General features: G+C 29.9%; 1 protein-coding gene across 1 annotated transcript in view; it reads right to left on the bottom strand.

Moving 5' to 3' along the window:
* The window catches only part of LOC114126934 (uncharacterized), an 86,552-nt gene extending 62,626 nt beyond the window's left edge, over positions 1-23,926 (bottom strand). The window contains 2 exon segments of the mRNA XM_050201506.1: positions 15,535-15,715; positions 23,500-23,926. Of these exon segments, the coding sequence (XP_050057463.1) occupies positions 15,535-15,715; positions 23,500-23,505 (187 nt within the window). The 5' untranslated portion in view covers positions 23,506-23,926.
* Between the last annotated feature and the right edge of the window lie 840 nt (positions 23,927-24,766).

Here is a 24,766-nt window from a genome sequence, read left to right as displayed (position 1 = left end):
CGGCGGTGGTCTATCCGAGTTGCGATCGCTTCAGAATATCATTCATCTCCTTCCCACTTGTCTTCTCATCGTTATACTTTCCCCTCCTCGCCACAACTCCCTAACCGACCATCTCGAATTATTTGCATAGGATTTTAAGCACGTTTGTATGCTATTGCCTGCATTTCTGTCGACAACGGCCGGCAAACGGGAAAAAAGTGTATAGCTATCAATATTTTATTCTATTCAAAGAGAATGTATAGAAATGTACATTTTTTAAGCATATGTTTTATTGGAGTAATCTTTTTTTTTTAAAACAATACTGTGGTCGTTGTTGTAGGATTAATTTGAATATAATATGAAATTTGATTTGTGTTTATGAAATGTATTTTAGCATTGTAACATTTTTTTTTTTTATATTAATGTAAGTTATGTTATATAACCCTATAATAATAATTACCAATACATATTTTTAGCATACAATTATTAGTTACAAAATTGAAAATTGCATTTTAAATTTATATTAAAAATGGTTCACAAAATAAAATAATCACATTGTCTCATCATAATCTAAAAAAACGTCCTTTGTGGTTTATCAAATTAATAATTAACTCATGGATTACAGAATATATTTTATATTCTGAATAACACCAATAAAAAATAATCGAAGCTAGTTTGAAATGATTAAAGTTGGAAAGATGTACGTATATTATATAAAAATTAAAACTAGAATAACTACTATAACTACTAGAATAACATACCAAAATACCAATAATAAACGTTATATTATTTATGTATTCGTGTCAATATTTCAACCATGAACAATATTGTAAAACAATATATATTTGATGATACAACTTATTTCTGAAATTTAGAAGTCTATAGTTCAGTGTACAATTTACAGTGAATTCGAACCCATGTGAAGATTTGATTATGTCATTAAGGTATAAACAGATAATGTACCTCATAACATCGGAAATTAAAATAATATATATAAATATACATAAGATTTCGTTATAATCTCATCACATATGCTTTAATGTCTCCATCAGACTGAGAAAAACTTAAATTAGGTAGGTACTTATCGACAATTTTCGCAACCATAAAAAATATAGTCATTACTCGTTAGCCGCGTAATAATTATTATTTGTTTAGAATACACCAAGTTAAAATCAATGACCAGTAACGACATACGCTTCAATCTCGGCGCCATATCTTTCTCTCTCTCTCGCTATCTTATATGCAGATATGTTTATATATATTAAATACGCGGACGTCTTAAAGACCTTCTGTTTTTGCTTCCACGCGATGACACCCCGCTGTCATCATCTGAAATTTATTTTCTACCGATTTATCACGAGCTGCGTTTTAACATTTAAATCCAGACCTAATTTAAATATTTGATGCATCCTTGTCCGCCTTAATGGAAGTTTTTATTACGTACCGCCGCCGGTGGCCGTAAAAAAAGGAAAAAAAAAAATGAAAATAAAGGGAAAAAATCCATTCTCGACCTCAGTCGGCGTCGCTACCGTCGTCGTTTTAGTGTAGTATACTCTATATTATTATTATGGTCATCGCAAAACAACGTAATACATAGTTGTGAGTAAAATTACTTACGATGAGATGTGCTCGATCAACAGGATCGAAACATAAGTATATACAATGTATCAATAGTACGTACGTAATATTACAATATAGGTAAATACTAAATATATCTATAAAACATCAGTTTCTTCCGAAGAAAAGTATCGCAAATTTATACGCATAGTAAAGTAGTAATACATAAAACATTATATTATATTATATATGAGCGGTTGAAATGACACCATACGACTTTTCTCACCCTTACAGAGTATTATAATAAATAGGCTATATGATAATATACAAACGACAAGATTTCGCAAGATACTGGCCGATTAGTAACAACCTGGCGATTTATGTTTTTCAGTCAACGGGCCGGTCACGCGAGGAGCGACGGAGTAGGACGTCGTCGACTGGCGTCTGGCGGACACAGGTGGAACAATGGACGGGTGGGTGGCGACGGACCGGACAGATAAAACACCGATCCACATCCTCTCGGAGAAGAAAAAATATCGCCGCTGGTACCGGACACGAGACTCTCGCGTACATCCATTAATCATATAATATTTAGCCGGCAATGGCAGAAAAGTCGTCGAGCGACGATCGCAGCACAAAAACGCAGAGACTTATTATAATAATTGTTTAGTATTAGAAAAAGTGTTTCAACGCCTTTCCGTTCACTCGTGCATGTGTGATGTGACCACGTGTTTTCTCCTCGATCAGCTGCAGGCTGTGTAGCGGTAGATACGATGGAAAGAGTGAGGTTGCGTGATCGAGCCATACTTCGATCCACCTTAGACTGGACACATTTGCCAGCAATAATTTAAAATAATACAAATTTCATATAAATTTATAATATAGAAATTTTATTTAAAATCTGATTTCTCCCCCTCCCCTTGAATCACCCATGAATACGTAACTGAAGCCTTACCTAATCTTAGGGACAATAATAAGTGTCGTCCACGCGAATAGTGTTAACGAGCTAACCGGATACGGATATAATTCAATTACACCAACGGTCGCATTTTATCGCATCACAGCCCTACGACTCGTCAGGATAAATAAAAGTAATAAAAACTTTACTATTATAATATAAAATATGCCCAAATATTTAAATTCTTCCAATAAAAATAATAAAAAAGCATTTAGAATAATATATAGCTAGTATCAAAATTTCCAAATGTATGGTCACTCTCGAAATTACTGCGTGTATATATTTACGTGTGTATCGAATGTGGAAAAATCACTAGATTTCCTAGAGAAATATGCCCTCTACTAAGGAGTGTGCTACATATACACAAAAGCAAAACACGCCAACAACCTTCGCCATGCAACTCCACTATCAATCCTGAACAGTGAATACCATCATCAACAACCAGACACAGGAAACCTGACAAAACCAAATTATTTAAAGTCGTATAAACATTGTCTAACAGATAAAACAAAAAGTACCATAGGTATACATTCTTTAGGAATAAATGTGTAAAACGAAAAACGACTGGCCAATAAAACTGATAAAATTAAAACTTTTTTTTTAAGAAATATGGTATTGTGATTGTTTGATTATTTAAAACAATAACGTGTACGTTAACTTTACTATTATCCCGAAATTTTGTTGGATACAATAATAGATACTGTTAATTTTTCATTCGTTGATATAAATATTAAGTTATGCTTTTTATCTTGATTTATTATTGTTATTACCAACAACGAAACATATTATGTTGTTTATTTTTTCATAAATGTAAGTGCTGTTTAAATATAACTATAGTTGTTTTGAAATATTAAAATTAAATGTTTGAAGCAGAAGATGATAATTTAATATTGTATTGAACAACATAATTTGCATATACGTATATTCGTTCATATATATATATAAATACAATTTATTTTAATTAAATAAGTTGCCTAGTAAAAAAATTAAAAACTAATAAAATGGTAAATCATTTTGTATGACTTACATTTTACTCGTATGTTATACTAGTAAAGTAGATTAGCATGCACACCGTGGTAGAGATACCAGAGAAAACTAATCACAAAACTTTATGGATTAGACTTGTATATGTAAAACACTAAAATGTATAATATATTACCTGGGCAAAAAGTTATGGTTTTTGTTAGTTAGCTGGCCATTCAAAATATCAAAATTGTAAATGTACTGTGAAAATTATGTAAAAGATTCATTTATATTTTGCATACCTACGATACGGCATTCCTAATTTCGTTAAAATTATAACGGATAGTATATATACTATGATGTATAATTTTTACAGTAAGTTATAGTGTAAAATAAAACAAAATATTATGATATAGTATTTTGTATTTTTTTTTAATAATTAAACGTTGCTTTTAATATTTTATTTTATGTGTTTAATGCATTTATTAAATATAAAATACCTAATATTTAATCTATAGTTAATACTAAAGAAATTAATGTTTCATATTTGTTTTAGGATATTGTAAATCTAAAAAGATTTAGACTACACTTTAGTTGCATTGTAAATAGTATTATTACAATAAAATTGTTTATTAAATTAAAGATTATTTTAGTTTTAACTTTTAATTGAAATTTCAGAGTTCATAATATTATATAATTATAAGGCAATCTGTATTAAATAATAGTCCCAAATCTTTATTAAAAGTTTACATGTTAATTAAGTTATTAAAATAGTTTAGTTGTAAAGTCTGTAATACAAAAATTAATTATTGTACGTTTTTAAATTATTTACTAACGAACAGTTTTCTATAATTATAACAATAAAACCTTTTATCATGTTAATTATTCTTCTTTATAATAATAATTTTAATAAACATTTATATTAAATTAAATTGAATTGGACTCAATCCTATTAACGAGACAAATATTCGTAGCGATAATTAATATTTGTTTGTAAAATATATTTAAGTATACAAGATTATAATTTTACAATAATTCTATCATTCCTATACTGTATTAATGTGTAATACCCTATACATCGTATACATATAATATTGTAAACGATTACATTACAATACAGTACTATAATTTAGAGAGATTTTATTTGTCTTTGATAGGGTTTTATTTTTATAGTCAATTATATCCTTTATGCGTGATGTATTTATATATATATATATTATATATAATATATATATATATATATACTAATATATACTAATATATTAATTTAAGAATAGGTTGAACCATAATAGTCCTTATAATTATTATTTACAGAAAAGAAAATCACGAACTATAAATTATACAGAAAATGTCAACACAAATAGCAATTCACAATAAGAAATGAATAATATTCAGTGAAAGTAAAACAATAGAAAAGAATAATTTGTTAAATAAAAAAAATACGTTTCACTCTTTTTCTTTTGCAGATGAGGTTTACTTATCATTCTTAATTTATTTAATTTATGTCGTTTTCAGTAAATATAAATGAGATACCGACGATAATGTATACATGAATAAAAAGTCTAAGATAATGACGATTCATTATTGTTTGTAATTTAATAAACTCAAACCATTTCAAGTGACGTGATACCAAAGAAATAATGATTATTTCCCTAAAATGTTCTTATTTTATTTTTATGCAATAAAATTATAATATAATTGATAATAAGAGAATATTTTATATTGTTCTAGAATTTTTTGTGCTTAGTGTTTTACTTAAGTAATTTATGTGTAATATAATATTATGCTGGAAAAATAATAAAAGTTCATATTATCGTCTTAGAACAATGATTGTCAACTGGTGTTCCATGAACTGACTGTAGATGTGTCGAAAAAAAAGGTTCTTCGTTGAAGAAAAAATTTCTTATATACCACAAAAATGATATGAGGAGCAAAGTTTGCCATGTTTTAAAAAAGGTTGAGAACTGCTACTTAGAGTTTGCAACAGTTGAGTAGAAAAACGTGATTAGTATAAATAACCATTGAGCTTAATGAATATCTATATAAGTTGATAATAACATTATTAAATATCTTTGAATTGATTTTGCGAGAGAGATGTTTACTTAGCTAAGGCTATGACCGGTATGAATAGATAACTTAAGTTTTATTTTCTTCGAAACTATCGTAAAAATAGATAATGTAACTATGTAATAATATTGAGACGTTAGAAAACAATGTTGGCACTCTTTTTCAGTTATTTTATTTAAAAAATAAAACAAGTATAAAGTTGTATTAGAAGTACAAGTAAATTAATAACATTTACGAAGTCATAAAAACCATAATTATTAATATAATTTGTTTCTAAATGTTCAATTATAATCTAATGTAAAAAATATTATACAACTATATAGTTACAACTATTATTATACACTATAATTTTATTATTTATTGAATACTTTTTAATTTTTCTCCATCATAATAATTTTTGTCTATTATTTATATATACGTATTATATTACTTAATCTATAAAAATGCAAACTATTCTATACTGTTTTTGAAGTTGGCAAATATATGTTTAAATGTACAACTTTTGTTAAATACATTTCTATGTTTATAAACTTATGTGTTATTCACACACGTTGTAAAATGAATTTATATTATACATATATTTACACACATATGCATATATAATAAACATAGAATGCAACTGTAGTAGTAAATATATTACACTGTAATGGAATAAGTTTATAAAAACACCCTTGTAACGTAAAATAAATAACATTTTAAATCCAAATTATTTTACAATACATGTTTAATATTTCTACAGGATTTAAATAAAAACTATTTTGTGTCTTTATTTCTTTCATGGAATTTACGCTATCGACAAAACAATTATCAGTCGGCCTGCGGTGTCGCAGCATAATTTTATTTCGTTTCGCGGCTAGACGAATAAATTCCGAATCCGAATTCGAATTGTAAGTTGTAATAAAACGAACAACAAACTACGTGATATAATATACGCGAGACCGTCGAACTTAACGTTTTGCTCGTGTGTTCAAAAAAAAAAAAAAAAAAAATTCAAAACAAACAAAAAGGTCACCGGGAAGACAGCCGGGATCGAGGGACCGAGTGTCTATGTATTATATTGTAATATGTCTATATATATATATATATATATATAAACGTACAGCGTACCAGGTACTGACGTTGTAATTAATGGACCGAAAACCGTGCGCCGAGGTGGGATAAATCCCGAGAAATATCCTTCGAGTGCCACGAGAGGCTGACGGTACAACACCAACAAACGGCGGGAGGGGACGGCGGCGTGTTTACCTAAATGGAAAAGTCTATTTGTTTTTCGAGCCGACCGCGGGCAATTGCGGAAGTTTCTTACGTTAATTAAATTACTTAGGTGAAACGCTGCCCATCAATATGTATGAGTGCGCGATTGGACGTATATAATGTATACGACGTAGGTACAGTTGATGTAAACCGACTTAAGTATAGATATATTATACGGCCGGTGTATGCGATTTGCGCCCGTGCGGCCCGACCGACGTGGGTCGTGGAGAATATTTACCGTTTCACATTAATTAAAGAGATCCACCGCCACACCGCAGCGTTCTTTTTCACCTATTTCTCCACCGATTCTCCTTATATATATAAATATTTCTCGTGCATTTGCTCATCCATATGGGCTGATGCGCTGTGCATGTATAGGTTACTCTATGCGTATAATATAATATATATACACACATTATATTATTACATGTATAGAGACGCCCGAGAATAAAATAAATCGCGTGTCTTACCAAGAAACTACTTCAAAGGTTAGGTATCTATTTAAAAGCGGGCGGGGGTACAGTTGGTCGGTTGAATCATTTGAAGAGCTACAATAACTTTTGTGGATATGAATGCAACATTAAGAAGAACCCATCCAATTTTTATAAAAGCATCTCTTTGCGGCGTTAATTGCGGTCGATAAGTTTTTCATCAAAACCGATTCCGCTTTGCTGGTACACTCAAGCACGGCTTATGTGAACACAGTATAGTTATATTTATAATTCTGTAAAGAATAATATGGAAACATATAATTTTTTCAATATCCTCATAACCAATCAATATGTTTTATAAAAAATTATCGTTGTCTTTTTTATTTTTTATATATTTAGACATATGGGGGAGTTGTATATGGCATAACAATAATTTTAAAGTCTAAAAAAAAGTAAACTTCAATATGGTACTTATAAAGGTATGTATTGTAAAAATTTTAACAAGTTATTTATTTACTTAATGTATAGCTGTTATTAAATGCCTATACATACATGTAACATACGCAAATATTATATATTATGATAACATAAAAAATTTATTAATTCTCATTATTCATGGCACATATATAAAACAAAATTTTAGTACTTTCCCCTTTGGGCAAATACATTAAATATTTTATGCCGTTTATCTTAAATCAATATAGAAAAATAAATTGTGTATACATACCTATTACATAGTATCATTTTTTAAGTTTTAGGTATGTCGTATAATAACGTTACGTATTTATCCATAAAACTTTTTGTATGATAAATATACAATGTTATCGTTAAAGTCTGATAGAATATGCCGCAGTCAAATAGTGTCTTAATATAACTTTTAGTTTCTAATATGAAAAAAAAAATGGCTGGCACAGTGAAATATTTACAGTATATTGATGATTACATTTGGTTAACTTTGATTTTAGTGTCTTAAAGTTATTATTAAGAAAGAAAATGATTGGGCCATCTAAAATTGTATAATATGGTAGGCATCAAAATCATGTGTTTCTATTTATACAAATATAAGTTTTATTATGCATATTTGAGTAACAATTTCGCTGACGGGGTGATGAAGAATTTAAAACGTTCATTTAAACAAGTTTTTATAGAATATAGATACCTCCTACCTAGCAACGTGATTAAGTTAAACGCCAAATTAAATTTAAAAAATATATTATATTATATTATAATATATATATTATATAGATATTATTGAGATGGCTAATGTTCAAAAATCTTGTTATTTAAACATTGTGCCATAAATATATAATAGTTATAGACTATAGTCTTATAAGTTCAAACGTATATTTTAATGTGTGTAATCAATATCATCACATCTGAGATTTGAGTAGAAACTATAATATAATCAAAGATAGTCACGTCTAATCTTTATATTTAATTAAGTACTAATAACTGTTGACGTTTGGAATATGGGTAGACTTTGTCGATGATTTATGATTTCAAACGCAAACTTTTAAAAATAGAATTACAGTATTACACGAGTAATATGACGCATGTATATTTTATTCGGTACACGAAGAATTAAATACACGTACAATGATAAAATTGTTTAAAACATAAACAAATAACGGGTAATAAGTCAATAGATCGACGAGAAAGTTTCGGTCAGAAACAAATTAAAAACGTGCACGTCGACAAATATAGAAATAACAAATCACGAGGTGAAACTGTCGAAAAATATGAACTGCGGCCAAACGAATAATGTTTGGACGCGATAACAACACTAAATAACGACGAAAATTTTTAATAATAATAATAACGTATCGATTTATGGTGACGGCGTAAAATATGTTCGACGAAACTGGAACAACGTCCCTCGCATGGATATAGCGTTGTGATTAATGATTAGACAATTTTGTGATGTGTTATAATTATGTAGATAATTGCATATTATGTTGGAGTTTTAAGTAAAAGCACACATTAATAGTGTTAAAAATCAGTATTTTATAAACGATGTTTGCACGCTGGTATTTGAAATATTACACACAAAAGATTTTTGAAGATGAAAGATTAACCAATGAATTCTTTTCATATAAAAAAAAAAAAAAAACATAGTTTCGAAATTCTGACAAAATGTGTGTGCTTGTTTTTGAGAAAAACATTAACAGATTGACGCACACATAATTGTTGCTCAGTTAGTAGTAAGGTGGTATTTTTGTGATGAAAGTATTTTAAACTACTATGATATTTAGCAGTCATGGTTAGAAATTATCGCTTTTCACTATCATCGCGTGGACATGGTTTTAGAGTATAGTTTGATATGCATGCAATTAAAATGTTGTCGCGATATAACATTTATTTTGTGAAATACAGTGTATTACTGTGTTATACTAATTAGGTATTTAAAAAAATGTATGAATTACTGAATAAAGTTATAAATTATTTAGATTAACTTTTATGTGTTCACGGATATCTAAAATATCCTTAACTGATAAGGTAATGTTATTGTTTTAAGATTTGACATTTTATAATATGCTAGGACGAGATTGTAACATTTTAAGCCTTTAAGGACATATTTTACGTGGTTGTATTTATAATTTATATATTATGTTTTTTTGTTCTCGACTGAAATCCAGGAATGTGCATTCAATACATCGACTGTCCACAATTAAGTATATATCACTATACATATTAAATTATAAATAATAATTTGTACAAGAAAAATACTTATATTTTACATATATTAATTCTAGAAACACAATAGTTAACGTAAGAACAATAAAATTAATTAACTGATAAGTTACTCTACAAATGTATCGAGGAAATAAAATCAACTCGTTAATAAGTTAGAAGTTACTTTAAAAAAAGTAACTCGTTATGTAACTCAGTTAAAAATAACTTTAATTTAAGTTTTTAACTCGTTAAGCTCACAGTCTTGCGTTTTATTTGAACATTTTCTCAGAAATCGCCGGTTGAAAAATTTATTTTTGGGAATAATAATATAATTTAGTGTTTAGTAAAAAAAAAAAAAAAATAATAATAATAATATTACTCATAACACGATCGTACAAATCAATAAAGCAGCGGTCGGTCGGTAAAACGTTGGTCACCATCGAAACGGGGCAGGCGTAGCGAGTGTAAATGCAAAACGCGTAGCGCGTTAACGAGAAGTTCGACGGAGAACGCAATACATACATATATTATAATATATAATATTATATACATCAGAAATGAACGTCCGGAAACAGGAAGAAGACGTCCTACGACGACGACGACGACAACGACTCGAGAGCTCGAACGAGACGTCGTCACGGAAAACCGTTACCGGGCACGGCGGCGCGCAGCAGCCGTCGCAGAAGAACGCGGTAACGATGGGGGGCAGCCCGCGGACTCCTCGGCGCCCCCCGGCCCAGCCGACGGCGTTCGCTAGCTCGTACGGCCGGCTCGGTTTCCCGTTGGCCGCGGTCCACGGCGTGGTGGACGGTCAGCGGTTCCGGTGGCTGGTGCCGCCCGAGCAGGTGGACTACGACGCGTACCTGCCCGTGCTGGCCGACGGGCTGCGCGAACGTCCCAGACCGTACGGGACGTGCGCGGCGTACGGCCTGTGGGAACTGCTGGCCCGGGACAGCTCGGGCGAGCGCGTGCTGTCGGCCCTGCCCCGGACGGTGTTGCCGATCCGCCGGGCCCTGGACGTGGGCCGGGCCGACTGGCCGACCACGGTGCGCGCGCTCAAGTCGCTCCAGAAGCTTACGTCGGCCGGCCGCGATGGCCTCGTGGGCCCGGCCCTGGTGACGTACTACCGACAGCTATTGCCGCCCATCAACAGGTATCAGCTGAGCGCCGGCGCGTTCGTGACCGCCACGGACGGCCTGGACTCGAAGGTCACGTACAACCTGACCGACCTGTGCCACGAAACGCTGTGCCTGCTCGAACGCACCGGCGGCGAGTGCGCGTACAGCAACATCAAGTCCGTCATACCGACTTACCAGAGCTGCGCCCCGGCCATCGAACACAAGGCCGCGGGTGACCGGAACGCGACCGAAATCCGCTGCAAGGTGTTCCGGTAGCCGCGAGTGAGCCTTTGAGTTTTTCGACGTGTGAAATTATGATATTATACCGTTTTGCTACAAACGTATCTGACGCAATTTTTTTTTAAAAAAAAAAAAACTTTTTTATACATATATTATCATACGTCTTGTCGTGATCATTGCTGCTAACATAAGTGACTTAATGATTTCGTATAAAACAACAATATCGTCAAATCGATCGATATCGTTATATCATTATTATTGTAATACGCTATTGTTTTTTGTCCCTTTTTTTGTAACTGTTACCTTACTCGTCGGAAGGCTAAATCTATTATCGATTTTATTTATTATTTAGTACGATGATAATATAATATATTTTTGGTTCTTTCGAGAGACCTCCGAATTCGTTTCGGTTAGATCGATTTACGATCCAAAATTTAAGTCATTAGTTCATTGGATAAGGTTTTTTGTGTATTTAAAATAAGAATAGTTTGATAATCGCGTGAAATGTTTCATATTCCACAAACCGACTGTTAATGTTTAATCAGGAATCGTAAAGTAAAATAATAAAAATTTAATTTTGTGGGTCACTAATTTTGATTTACCCAGTAATAAGCACCCTAGATGTCGATCGCCACTATTACTCCATCATAATTGTGTGAATTTGTCGGTTGTATCATATTATTCACATCTGTTATTTTTAATAATTTTAATTCAAACCTTGGTGGCCACAGTTATCAATATATACATTCTGCAGTTCACTCTATGTCTATTTACTGACTAATTATATACAATTATTTACACTGCCGTCTTTGTGCAAATAACGAATAAAGTTACTTCACACACTTGTCACGATGTTTTAAAATATTATGTCATTATGTACTAGTGGAATATTATGTTATTATTGATACAATATTATTATTGTGAAACGACATTAAATTTCAGTCGTATGAAGTCGACAATATTAGAGTATCAAGACATAATACGACTATGTAACTAATGTGACTAATACCTATGTATAGGTATATAATATATTAAAATGTTATGCAAATGATATGAAATACGTAAAGTGTGTAGTAAGTATAGAAAATTATATTAAACAGCGTAAATACCATATTATAAATAAACATGATATTATTTACATAATAAATAAATATCATTATATAAGTATCTGTGAACCTGTTAGTTTTAAGCGAACGTTTTATTTGTTATTTCGTTATTTTGTACTTAAACTGGTTAATTTATACGTTAACCACGTCATAATGCGATTATTTTCATATTCTAGTTCAGTGCACTATCCATACTACTTACATATCGCACGTGTGGTGTGTATTAAAAAGTTTAACGAAAGTTTTAATAAATTGATACATTACACTAAAAACACATCGTTTACGTGATATCTACACATAGTTATTTATCTTTCATAATATTAGTTGATGAATTCAAGTATATCACATATATTTTAGTTACTTTAGCCTAAAACGTTTTATGTATTAAATTATATTAGTAAAGGAGTTAGTTATTATCAGAATACGTCATAACAAAGACTATTTTCTTTTGGAGTACAACTAGTAAACATTGTTTAGAAAACAACGCGACTTGAATATTATTTCATAAAAAAATCACATCAGTTTGTAGAATTACAGAAAATTAATCAAGATTATCTGATCACACCCCTTCAACCACACGACTTTTAAATTTTCTCTTCACACCATCACACTTTAAGCTTCTTTTACAAATCTCAACCCTATTTGTCGCCACTGCAAGCTCACAAACACAAGGTGTCAGATATGTTTTTAACATGTGTATAATATACATATACTATACAAAATCTGTAAATTTGCTCTGGACACATTCCAAAAATCTATTTGTAAGCGTAATAAATTTAGTGACCAAACCACTGGGTCAGTGGTCAAGAATCGATCGAGCTGTACTAGGACACAATTCCATAACAAGCAGTCAAGCGGAATCGAAATTACATATTTGTGCTGCACATTTTTTCTACACATAATAAAATATATCATGTTTGATGTAGAGGACAGATGAGGAACAAACATAATAAAATGTAAAAAGTCACGGATCATCTGCAGTCTGATATATGCACATTGCGTGACAAAAGTGATGGGCATTAACTCTCTACACAAATGGTACATATATGGAGCCATGCAATAATCCTACACAATATATAAAGAACATATTATTATGATCGCCTAGGACCATTATTATTTATCCATGTTCGACGATAGGGCCGCATACGTACAAAAGAATATTGAAAGTCGCATTTAAAGCACAATACAAAGTAGAGATTTGATCGCCAATCTCTGGCGCCGTCAGCAAACAACTGGCAATTGACAAGAAGACACGTTAAAGTGTTTACTTAATATGGGAAACGGATATAAGGCGGTGGCGATTACGTGAAAATAGAAGAAAAGTATCGAACAAAATTGCGGTGGTAATAAATTGTTATTTTGACGTTCCACCGTTTTGTGGAACAGTTGAAAAATCTAAAATTTCTTCAAAATCTGATCTAATTAATATAATATACGTGATTGCAAAATAGATTCACTAGTGTAGGGTATGTAAGAAATCCTATAATTTTTATAGGTTTTCAATTGCATCAGATACTTTTTATTTAATATTAATGTAGAATTATTGCCTAAAAGATTTTTTTTTTTTTTAATAAAACTTGAATTAACTAAATTGCCTAGAGATCGATGTAATGACCAAAGTGTAAAATTTTATATATATAAAAAAATAAAAATAGTTTCTACCATTTTTTTTTATTTTGAATTTCATAATTGAGAACAGAATACTTTTCAAAGATTGTTAGTGTTGAATATCTATAAGTTTTTTTTTTTGATATTAATAAGCGTTTAAAGTTTAGGCGAGTGGATTAAAATTACAAGGTGTAGCCTAGAAACATTGTAGTTCTCTACTCCACTCATCAAAACTTTAAATGCTTATTAATTTGAAACTTATTTGTTCAACTATAATCGATATAATATTGGTTGTTAGTAAACAAAATATTGTAGTCAAAACAAACTATGCTTTAGAATGTATGAAAGTGAAAGAAAGAATCTTTAAAAAAAAAACTGAAAGAACGTAAAAATCACCACGATAAAAATAATTAAATAATTGATTATTAAGATTTATTTGGCCATAGGATAGACTCCGTTAGTAGTTTTCGAGCATTTCGTGTAATATATTAAAAATTCATATTAATTAAATAAAATCCAAGCAATTATACGAGTAAGACATAGTATTTATCGGTCAAATTGTATCGGAATACTACGTAATAATTATTATCGAGAGGTATGAGCAACAAATGGTTTGGCTGATGACCAATATTATTAATCTATAGGTCTCTGCGATTGCCCCATCATAACGATGATGCATAGTGACAACCGGGATTCTTGCAAGCGTCGTTATATGGCTATTTTGTGTAATTGTTAATTTTTATTAGGTATATTGTATTTTTTCTTTAGTAAAATGTATAGAAAAATACAATAACAATCTATTATTTAAGCACCAAGTATCTTTAATATTTAGATACAATTAATGATATTCATAGGCTTTTAATAAACATTCGTTGAGGCCATAGAATAATATTTAATAAATCACCAATGTTTGGCGATTCATCCGATATGAAATTTATATTATGTTCAATACATTATAATACTGGTGTGACTTAATTCAATACTACCTATCTTCCCTTTGTATTGTTTGTTAAATTTGTACCTACCTAATTTATGTCAAATAAATCAGTGACTGACATATAATATGGAACACTGATGATTTAAATTTCCATAAAAGCTAATAAAATATACGTACACGACCTTAAAGTCGTATAACTTAGTCTTTCAGAATTAGCAAAACCCAAGAATTATAATTTACTAGTACTCGTGTGTCACGCGTATTCATGATTCGAGTTTTATGTCAAAAGTAATAGTTACCTATGCAAAAGGTTTGAGTATTCACTGGTCTCAAAGAGTAGTTTATTTGGTGCCAACACATATGTGAATGATGTTCGATTCTGTTTATTCATCAAACGCGTGAAGTCACGACTAAGGTTCAATCCCGTAAACAATATCTAGTTATGAACCTTTTATTTATTTATTTTTTTTTACGACAGTTATCAAATCTATTTTAGTGTTATTGAAAATATTCTGTGTATGCATATAAAATGTGCACAATATCGGAGAATCCTGACTTTACCATAAGCAAAACTACGTTTATTGTTTCACTAAAACTTAATGCACACCAGATTTTCATAAATAAAAACAGAGAAAAGACTTACGTGAACAATATGGCGGTTCATCTGATTTGTCACCACAGTCATCGTTGCCGTTACAAAATTTGTCCAAAGCAACACAATAGCCCGTATCGCACATAAACTCAGACAACTGACAGCCAAAACCATAATTGATCATGCACAGAAAACCGCATAGGAATATAAATCTTCGTACTTGCATTGTGGTCTGAAAACAAATAAAAATCAATTATATATTTTATTATAGTATAACTTAATTGGTGTTTTTATTCCTAAAAACAAGACACACAAAAGATATTATAAATTTATATTTTACATAGTATATTACATACTATATTCTCAATATTGTCAACTAAACTATAATAATTTAATATTAGAGAAAATCACATTAAATACTAGTCATAATATAAAATAATATTAAGATCAATATGATTTTATTTTCGAAAAATTAAAATCAAAAATTTAACACTCGCTATATTTATTTTGTTGGGGGAGATACCGCGAGACCGTTATGGCATGTCGGAAATTAAACATATTTTAAAGAATCGTTTCATGATATAAAAAGCAGCAATATCCAGACTATAAATCAAGAACCGAGTTTTAAAAACGTCAAGACAACCAACAATTCGGTCAAGTTCGGTAAAACTTTTTTACGATCAATGAACACCTGTTGTATAGACAATCAGCTCAAAGGACCGAATTTCTTCAGAAACATAAACACTGAACTGCAGTGATTAAAGGCGCGTCTTTTATACCATGAATACAATCTGAGAATCATAGGGATGGAAAAATATATGCAAATATAGAAGTAATTTCAACCTTCATTATCATTTCCAGTGCAAATAGGTAAACAACCAACAGCTGGCAAAATTTAATTTACACAAATTAACATAAAACGTAACAGTATAAACAATACTTCTTATTCGTTTCTCATATTTATTTAATCTGCTTAAAATATTATACCGTCTTTTTATTATTATTACTATTATTATTGTTTAGATTGTTTAAAATATATCATAATATTAAAACACACCTTGATATTATAATAATACGATGTATCCAGTGCGGTTCGTATAAAAATAGCTATAATAATATAAGTAGTCGCTTTTCATTTATTATTAACAAAAATAATTGTATAAGCTTATTAAAATATTATATTATAATATTATTATGTCATATTATACACATTTATTATTATTATTATTACTTTTTTTTTTTTGTTAAAAGTGTATTTTAAATATTCATTTCAATATTTTCGCACTATATTGAACTAAAAATAAATTCGAATTTCAATAGTGTATTCTCTTTTGATGTATTTTCAAATTTTCAATAGAGTCAGACCGTTACATATACCTTCGTGTATTTATATATTTTATTCTGTGTACCCTTGTCAATCCAAAAGTTCAATTTAGAATCTTTATTGCACGTATCATTTGTTATTCGTATAATATATACATTAGCTCGCCTCGATTTTCACGTTTAATATTTTGTTTGCGTTCAATATTTCAACAGCACCAATACAGCGCATCACGCGTATACAGAAAGACGAATTACTATAGTAGGTATATGTATAAAAAGAAAAAGAAAAAATATTGAACTAGAATCATATTATAACGACTGTACTCGTATTATTAATTTATTAGGTATTGATCAACAATGTAACAATACAACATAAATCATGTCTTTTTCGAGTCCTGTAAGTCGTAATTTTGTGACTAATTACACTGGCTAATGGTGATAAATAAAATAATATGAAAAAGGATGTAGCCGACAAGAGAAAACGCATTGAAATATGAATGTTGCGACAGCGTCGAGATATAAATTATTAAATAAATAACATAGTATAAAATGGCACCGTACAACTACAAAACCTCATAAAAACATATTGTTATATATACACACATCGACTATCGTATCGACTTTTGCACTGCTATGTACATAATGATAATATATATATAAGTCACGATGATGATGGTGATGATGATGATGATGATGATGACAATAATAATAACATAACACACCTAATAACAATAATAATGAGTATGATTGTGGAATTGAATGACATCATAAAGCGTACGGTTTTGATGATATTTTGCGTGTTAACAGTGCTGCGTATTTTATAATATAGTTGATTTGTCAATATTACCGCTGTGACGAGCTACGCGTCAATCTTTATTATTGTATTATCTGCCTCGCTACAATGACGATATAATTAAATTTTATATTTTGATCTCGACACAATTTCAACCAACTCGTTTCTCCCCTGTTGTGTTGATAATTAGAGCCATACAATTCCATTTATGCGGTTTAAGTGCAATTGTCTTTGTGTGTGTGTGTGGTTCGTAGCGAAACATTATTTTGACTTTCATTCATAGGTTGCCGTCGTCAATGCAATCTTAACATACTCTCGTAGAACTTTAATTGCCACTTGGCAATATACCATTTTATCATCTAGTACTTCTATTGATTCTCTTCTAACATTAGTCTCTCTCCGTTTACTTGAGAAACTATTTAAATCTCCATAAGACCATATCAATTAGGATACAGTCATTGTTGAACGTTATTATAGACATCAATGAAAACATTTTGAAGATTCCGTCTGCTTATTAAGACGAAGAAAAGAAACAGTACGCCTAAATTTAATTTAACGATTCGTCGTAATTATGTTTTCATAATAATAATAGTTTTATATTATCATAATTATTGTTAATTGTTGCGATGATGTAATTTAAACAGATAGAAATATGTGATAAACGATAATCGTTTTTTCTGAACAATGTAAAATTTAAAAATGTAACTTAATTTACATTTTCATTTCATTTCAATTGTTTCATAATAAAAGACAATCATCAGTGTCTACTCTCTTAAAAATATTAGCGTTTATACACTTTTACGAAAATGGTACAACTGTTATTTAAATTAATTGCTAGGTACATAGGTAGGTTTAATATATATTAAATTATATTAAAGAATTCAATAATTTATTTTATGACACATTCATTTACATAAAAAACCCTTTTACTCGCAAATTATAATTTTAGAATGAAATATTTAACTATAAAAAGTTAGTTTAAGAATGCATATTAAATTAATTTTGTTTGGTTTATTTACAAATAATTACCCACGAGAGTCTAAAAATGGGAAACTCTGCGAAAAAATAACACCGAATGTTTTGGGTACGTTTTGCATTACATTGCGATTACATCCATGGAAGTAGAGGATTTAGTTGCGGTAATTCATTAGGCAAATCCCAAAACGCGTTTGTTATAACGTTCAGTGGTATTACCTATATTATAATATATATTTATATAAGCCATGGAACTGCGAGAGGAGACTACCCGCTTATCATTATTGCAGTGTTCTGTGTCAATAATGTGACTGCAGTAGGCTTTACTGTCGAGGCCAAAATTTAAGAACCACTAACCGGGAACCATTGGAATTGAATTCATTTGTCTTGCTGTCGTTTGCTAACCTCGACTGACAAATAACGCGTATGGAAATTAATGGAACGTTGGATTCTACATCTCCAAAGTATATTATATTATATCCCCATCGATTGAACCTTTACGGAATTTATTGCTCGATCCGGAGGGCGTTACAAATGTGCGTATCAGTTACCCCCCATTTTGGAGTGTGGCAATACAACCCCCTCGCATTATCAACTCCGTCTTATAGACATGGCCCCTTTATTCTCACTCTGAAAATCTCGTTTGAAAATTGACTCCCGGCACACGGTTCTGAAATTGAATCAGTTGGATCTAAAGACGAGCGCTTGGAATACACCAAAACGATTTCTCGTCAATTTCGACCAGTTTTCGAAAAAAAAAAAACACCAGCCATATTATATAAACCGATATTTCATTAACAATGATGATTGACGATAGTATCGCATTTACGTAGTACCTAATTAAAGTAATTTGTGTTATAAACGTACATAACTAATAGTATTATACGTCAAACATACGTGTAATATTATATTATTATTATTATAACTATTAAGTCATAGCCGAGAATAAATAATAGACATTATTTAAATCCTATACACTGATTGAGATTATTTAAAAATAAATTGATTTTATCGAGTACCGTTTATTGGTTTTCCATTTTTTTTCAGTGAAAACTAGAAAATACTTTTGTATAGTGTATTTGTAGTGTTACAGTTACCTAACCATTTTTGTTATACAATAAACATGTAATAGTCGCTGAGTGTTTATCTTTAAAAACTAAAGATAACGAATTAATATGTATTATTTTACCAAAAAAAATAAGCATGTAGTTTGGTATTTTTTAAGTATTATAGTTTAAAAAAGGAAACGGAATGAGGCATTTTTAAAAACGTATATGTTATATCGACGTGAACGTATAAAAATACGGGTTTAGTTATGCACGTGCAATATATTATACTAGTGTAAAATGTGTAAATACATATATAAAAAAAATAAAATAAATAAATAACACAAAAAAGTAGAAGCGTTAGAACTAAGAAGTTAAAGTAACACAAAAAAATAATACTAAAAAGTTTAAAAAAAAAAACATTAGTTGTTTAAAATGATAAGTATATAGCCGAGTGAGAAAAATATTTTAAAGTACATTCTTATACTTTTTCTCTCGGTTTTATATTATTTACTTTAAAACTATTATTATTAATTTTATTTTTTTCCATCCTCTTCTGTATCCGTTTTCGTCAGAGTTATTTTAAAGCAACTAAACTATCGAAAGAGAAGACAAAATTTATAGAAGAGATTTATGGTTGACGTCTTGCTTTTCATTACATATACCGAATACCATTCAATAAAAAGGCCAACATGCTATTATTATAACATTACAATAAAGGCTTTATTATATTATTATGATGTGTTAATATAGCATTAACGTTCAAAATATAAAAGTTTTGAACTTAAATGTGACATGATTCGATTTTTACCTTACGACTTAATATTTCACAAAATAAGAATACTTAATCGTTATATTATCATTAATAATTAACAATTGTACCATATATTATGATAACCAGGTATACGGTAGTTGGAATCGATTTTGCTCATACCATATCCACGAAAAACGCATTGATGAACACAACAATACAATGTTTATTATTATCCTACATTGTCGTCGCGTCATCGTCGTGAAAGTTATCATCATTGTCGCAGGATATTTCCACCATTGCACTCACTGTCCGCATCATACTTTATAATATACAGGATGGTTCTTTTGACGTAAGATATTATTTATGTTTCTGATTGTGGAGTAATATTAAGTATTATGTTTTATTTTTATTTTTATTCGAACCAATCAAAAAACAGTGATAATTATGAACATATAAAATATTAATAGTATAAAAACCGAATAACAATGTCATAGATTTTAAAATGTTTAAAACGTATGACATTTTCAAAAATTATTTGAAAAATTTTAATAGGTACTTTTCAAAATAACGAACGTGCCCTACGCTAAAAGATTCACCCTGTGCAGTATTATTTATACGACGAAGTAATAATGTACGAGACACCGGGATTGGCTTACGGGCCTTGTTATGGCCGAATAATAGCCAAGTCCCCACGCACGCAAGCGAAACGCATTAATTCTTTCTGCAGTGTTATTTTTTTCTTCTTTCCATTAGGCTGCTCTTTATATGGCGGCGGCGGTCTTTTGTGCTCGCTTACCAGATTACCGTGAGCGTAATATGTATACACACATAATATCGTGTACTATATAGGTACGCGGGAGACGAATAACTATAATCCTGGACATATTATTATTATCATACTAAAAAAAATATAGTATAAAGGTATCTATATATACGTATATTATTTTTTTTTCTCGTGTTCCTCTACCGACCGCGACATCAGAGCGTTTCCTTGCCGCATTTACCTATAGTACGCACACGTGGTTCCGTAAAGGGCTGTCTATATTGCACGGAAATCTGAAATTCTGTAAGTATAGTATAATATTATATTATATTCTGTATATAATATACATTATATACGGAAACGGTGCGTACGAGCAGTGTACGTGAACAGATTTTTAGATCGATACATTGACGGTTGGTGTCTATTAGTGAAGATAACACACAGTAAAATACCTGGGACTTTCCGAGTACCTAGGTAAGTACAGAAAAATAAAATAAAAACAAACATCATTACGAAGAAAACGAACGCATTAATTACGAAATTTTATTTATCGTGGTTATAAAAATGATCCCATTTTCGAGTAACAACTGAAAAATTAGTACCTAATTATTAATAATAAATATTTCTTCTAGTGCTATATTATTTATTTTCTATAATATAGTAATAATTTAATTGCAGTTTTCACCATAGACCTAAAAGACCGTAACCTTATAACTCGTCTCTATATACACGGTCGATTTAATTGTGTGAATTATTGCTGTTTGAAAACCAAATTATTTAGATAGTCTTGATAATCCAAATTTTTTGGTTATTATCGAGTGTTTAATTTTATTTATATTTCTCAATCTGTGGTGAGTTATTTGTTGTTTGTTACCACTTTTTTAACGTACTCGTAATTTAATCTTTTGCTGTTATTATATTATTAGGATTTCTATAGATCATACTTATGAATAAAAAATGAAAACAAATATTTTTTTTCTTTAATATAATTTTTATCTAATTTTGGTTTGAATTTTTATATTTTTCAATAATTTTTTAATATTAAGGTCTCATAATATGCATGCGATTGTCGATAATACTTCGGTATTGTGTATTATATTATATCATTTATGAATATTTAGATACAAATGCTTAAATCCTATTCCTTATTCCTTTATAGGCATTACACAGTGTATATGCGATAGTTTAACAAAATTTATGTATTTTTCTTTTAAATTATGGTATATACAAATAATATTATAATTATTATTAACCTGCATATAATAATAATATATTTTATACGTTTCTAAATACAGAGACTTCAATTCAACTCAAAATTGCATTTTGTTGCATTATTTTGTAGTTATGTCTGACGATTAAGACACGATAATTAAAAATTGTAAAACAATAATATATATATAAAATATAACGTGTGAACTTCGTTACTTAACAGTTAACGTATATAATATAGTTAATATACTAATATAACCATAGTACTTATCTACCTACATTTCACAATGAAAATGAATTATGTTATTAAACAATCAACACATTAACCGTGCAAAAGTTTGAACTATTAAGAAATATTATAATGTGTGTAATTGTTAAACTTTCTCTATTATTTTTAGTTAATCCATCCATTGTACGCAACTATCGATAAACTGAAAAAAAAGTTACGTACTTTGACGTTAAGTGCGGTAACACACATTATCTCTGTCATAACATTAACTCTTCAAAGATATAATAAGGTGCATTGACTTTTTGCAAATATGTTACTATAAAAGTAAAATAAATTAACTCTGCAACAGTAAAGTTCTGTATTCAACTTATAATGCTTTTGCTTTTATGGGAATAAAATATTAAATTAATGACGATCGATATCATTATGAAATAACTAAGGTTATCTGTATAATGTATAAATATATTAGGTATATAGCTTATAATAATAAACTTACTATAAAATTACATGTTATGTAGCTCAGATCGTATTCCAAAGAGTAGTGACAACTCATTCCATTAATTAATTTCCTTAAGTGATTTTCACGAAAAATATATAAACTTGGAACGAAGTCATTTTGTTTATCCTTGGTTAAACTATTTTAATTATAAATTAAATTTGAAAATATTTCTGAAAAACTAAGAGAAATTTTAAATTATAAAAATATTAATTATTTATGTGAAATATTTATTATATAGTCTTAGCTTTACAGTCTATACTTAGTATTGTATTTGTGCTTAGGATGAAATTATTATAATAAGAATTTCAAAAAAATTCCAAAATGTTTTTTTGAGTTTACGTATTTAACATACAGGTATAAAGGTTATACATGACATTATAATTGCAATAACCGATGTCAGGCCAATACCGTAAACATAGACTTACTTGCATACGATCTTCGGTTCATAACTTTTATTTCAATCGCATCAGACGTGTCCGGGGCGTTTTCGTAAAAAGGTCAAATGGTCGATTTATGTTATTGCGTTTGATGATGGCGCCTTTTGTGTTGCGTGAAACAAGAGCGTTTCTCAGGGGTAAGCTCCAGTCATAATGATCGTCATCATCATCATCATAATCATTCATGTCCCTTTCGTACGTACAACAATCCCCTTTCTTTCCCTACACTGCTCTCTTACGAAACCACCAACACTTATCCACCGCCGTCGCCGCCCAGTCCTCGTGCACCAAAACCGAGTGCCACACGCGTTTTATATAAATGTACCTTATACATATATAGACCAATTTTGTGCGTATCTGCACCTATTATACATACATAACGTATACACACGACGTCTATCAGTGTACAGAAGAAAATGTGTAGCTATTAGCGGAGACTATATATATATATATGTGGCGCGTGGTGTGCATTCAACGCAGCGTTTCATTATATGTCCGAAGCGGGACGTCCCATTGTGCGCGAGAGTGCGTACGTGTCCCGAAACCCTTCATTTATAATTCCTCATATTATGAGCTATGGTGGAGGAAGAAGAGAAAAAAATGAGAAATTAATAAAATGATGGAAAAATATACGTATAATATTATATAATAATAATAATATAACATAATCCCCTAGAGAAGCTTATCCGGATCATCGCCTGAAAGTACAAATTGTATGAATTAAAATTTTTTTTTTAATTGTTTTTCTGTACGAGTATTATATGGTGTGTATTATGATTGGATTTTGTGTGTTTTTAATACCCCGTTAAAGATAACGGCAGTATATATTTTATCTATACGGTTGTTATATATTATGTAAAATGTATGTATTATAAACTGAACCTATTTACCTAAAAACTAAATATATTACTAGGTACCTACCTATGTTTAAAAGGTATATAATAAATTTATTATGAAAATATCGAATTGTAGGAAAAGTCTACGATACCCGATCATCCGATTAATACAAAATTATAAATTAACTGTCTTTAAATAGCGGTCAGGGGTAGGTATAAAAAAATACTCATGTCAAATAAAATGTTATATAAATATAATATAAAAATACAATTCCACAGGCGCATTATGTAATTCTAAGTTTAAAAATAGTTAAACTCGTAATAAAAATAGGAAGTTACAGTAAATTTATATAATAATATTCATTTTAATAATTAAAACATAACAGTTCTAAAATATAAATATATAAATAAAATGTATT

This window comes from Aphis gossypii, chromosome 2 (genome assembly GCF_020184175.1).
Source record: "Aphis gossypii isolate Hap1 chromosome 2, ASM2018417v2, whole genome shotgun sequence".
Taxonomy (NCBI): Eukaryota; Metazoa; Arthropoda; class Insecta; order Hemiptera; family Aphididae; genus Aphis; species Aphis gossypii.
Note: the sequence above shows the minus strand (reverse complement) of the source record. Positions and strands in the feature narration are given on the sequence as shown.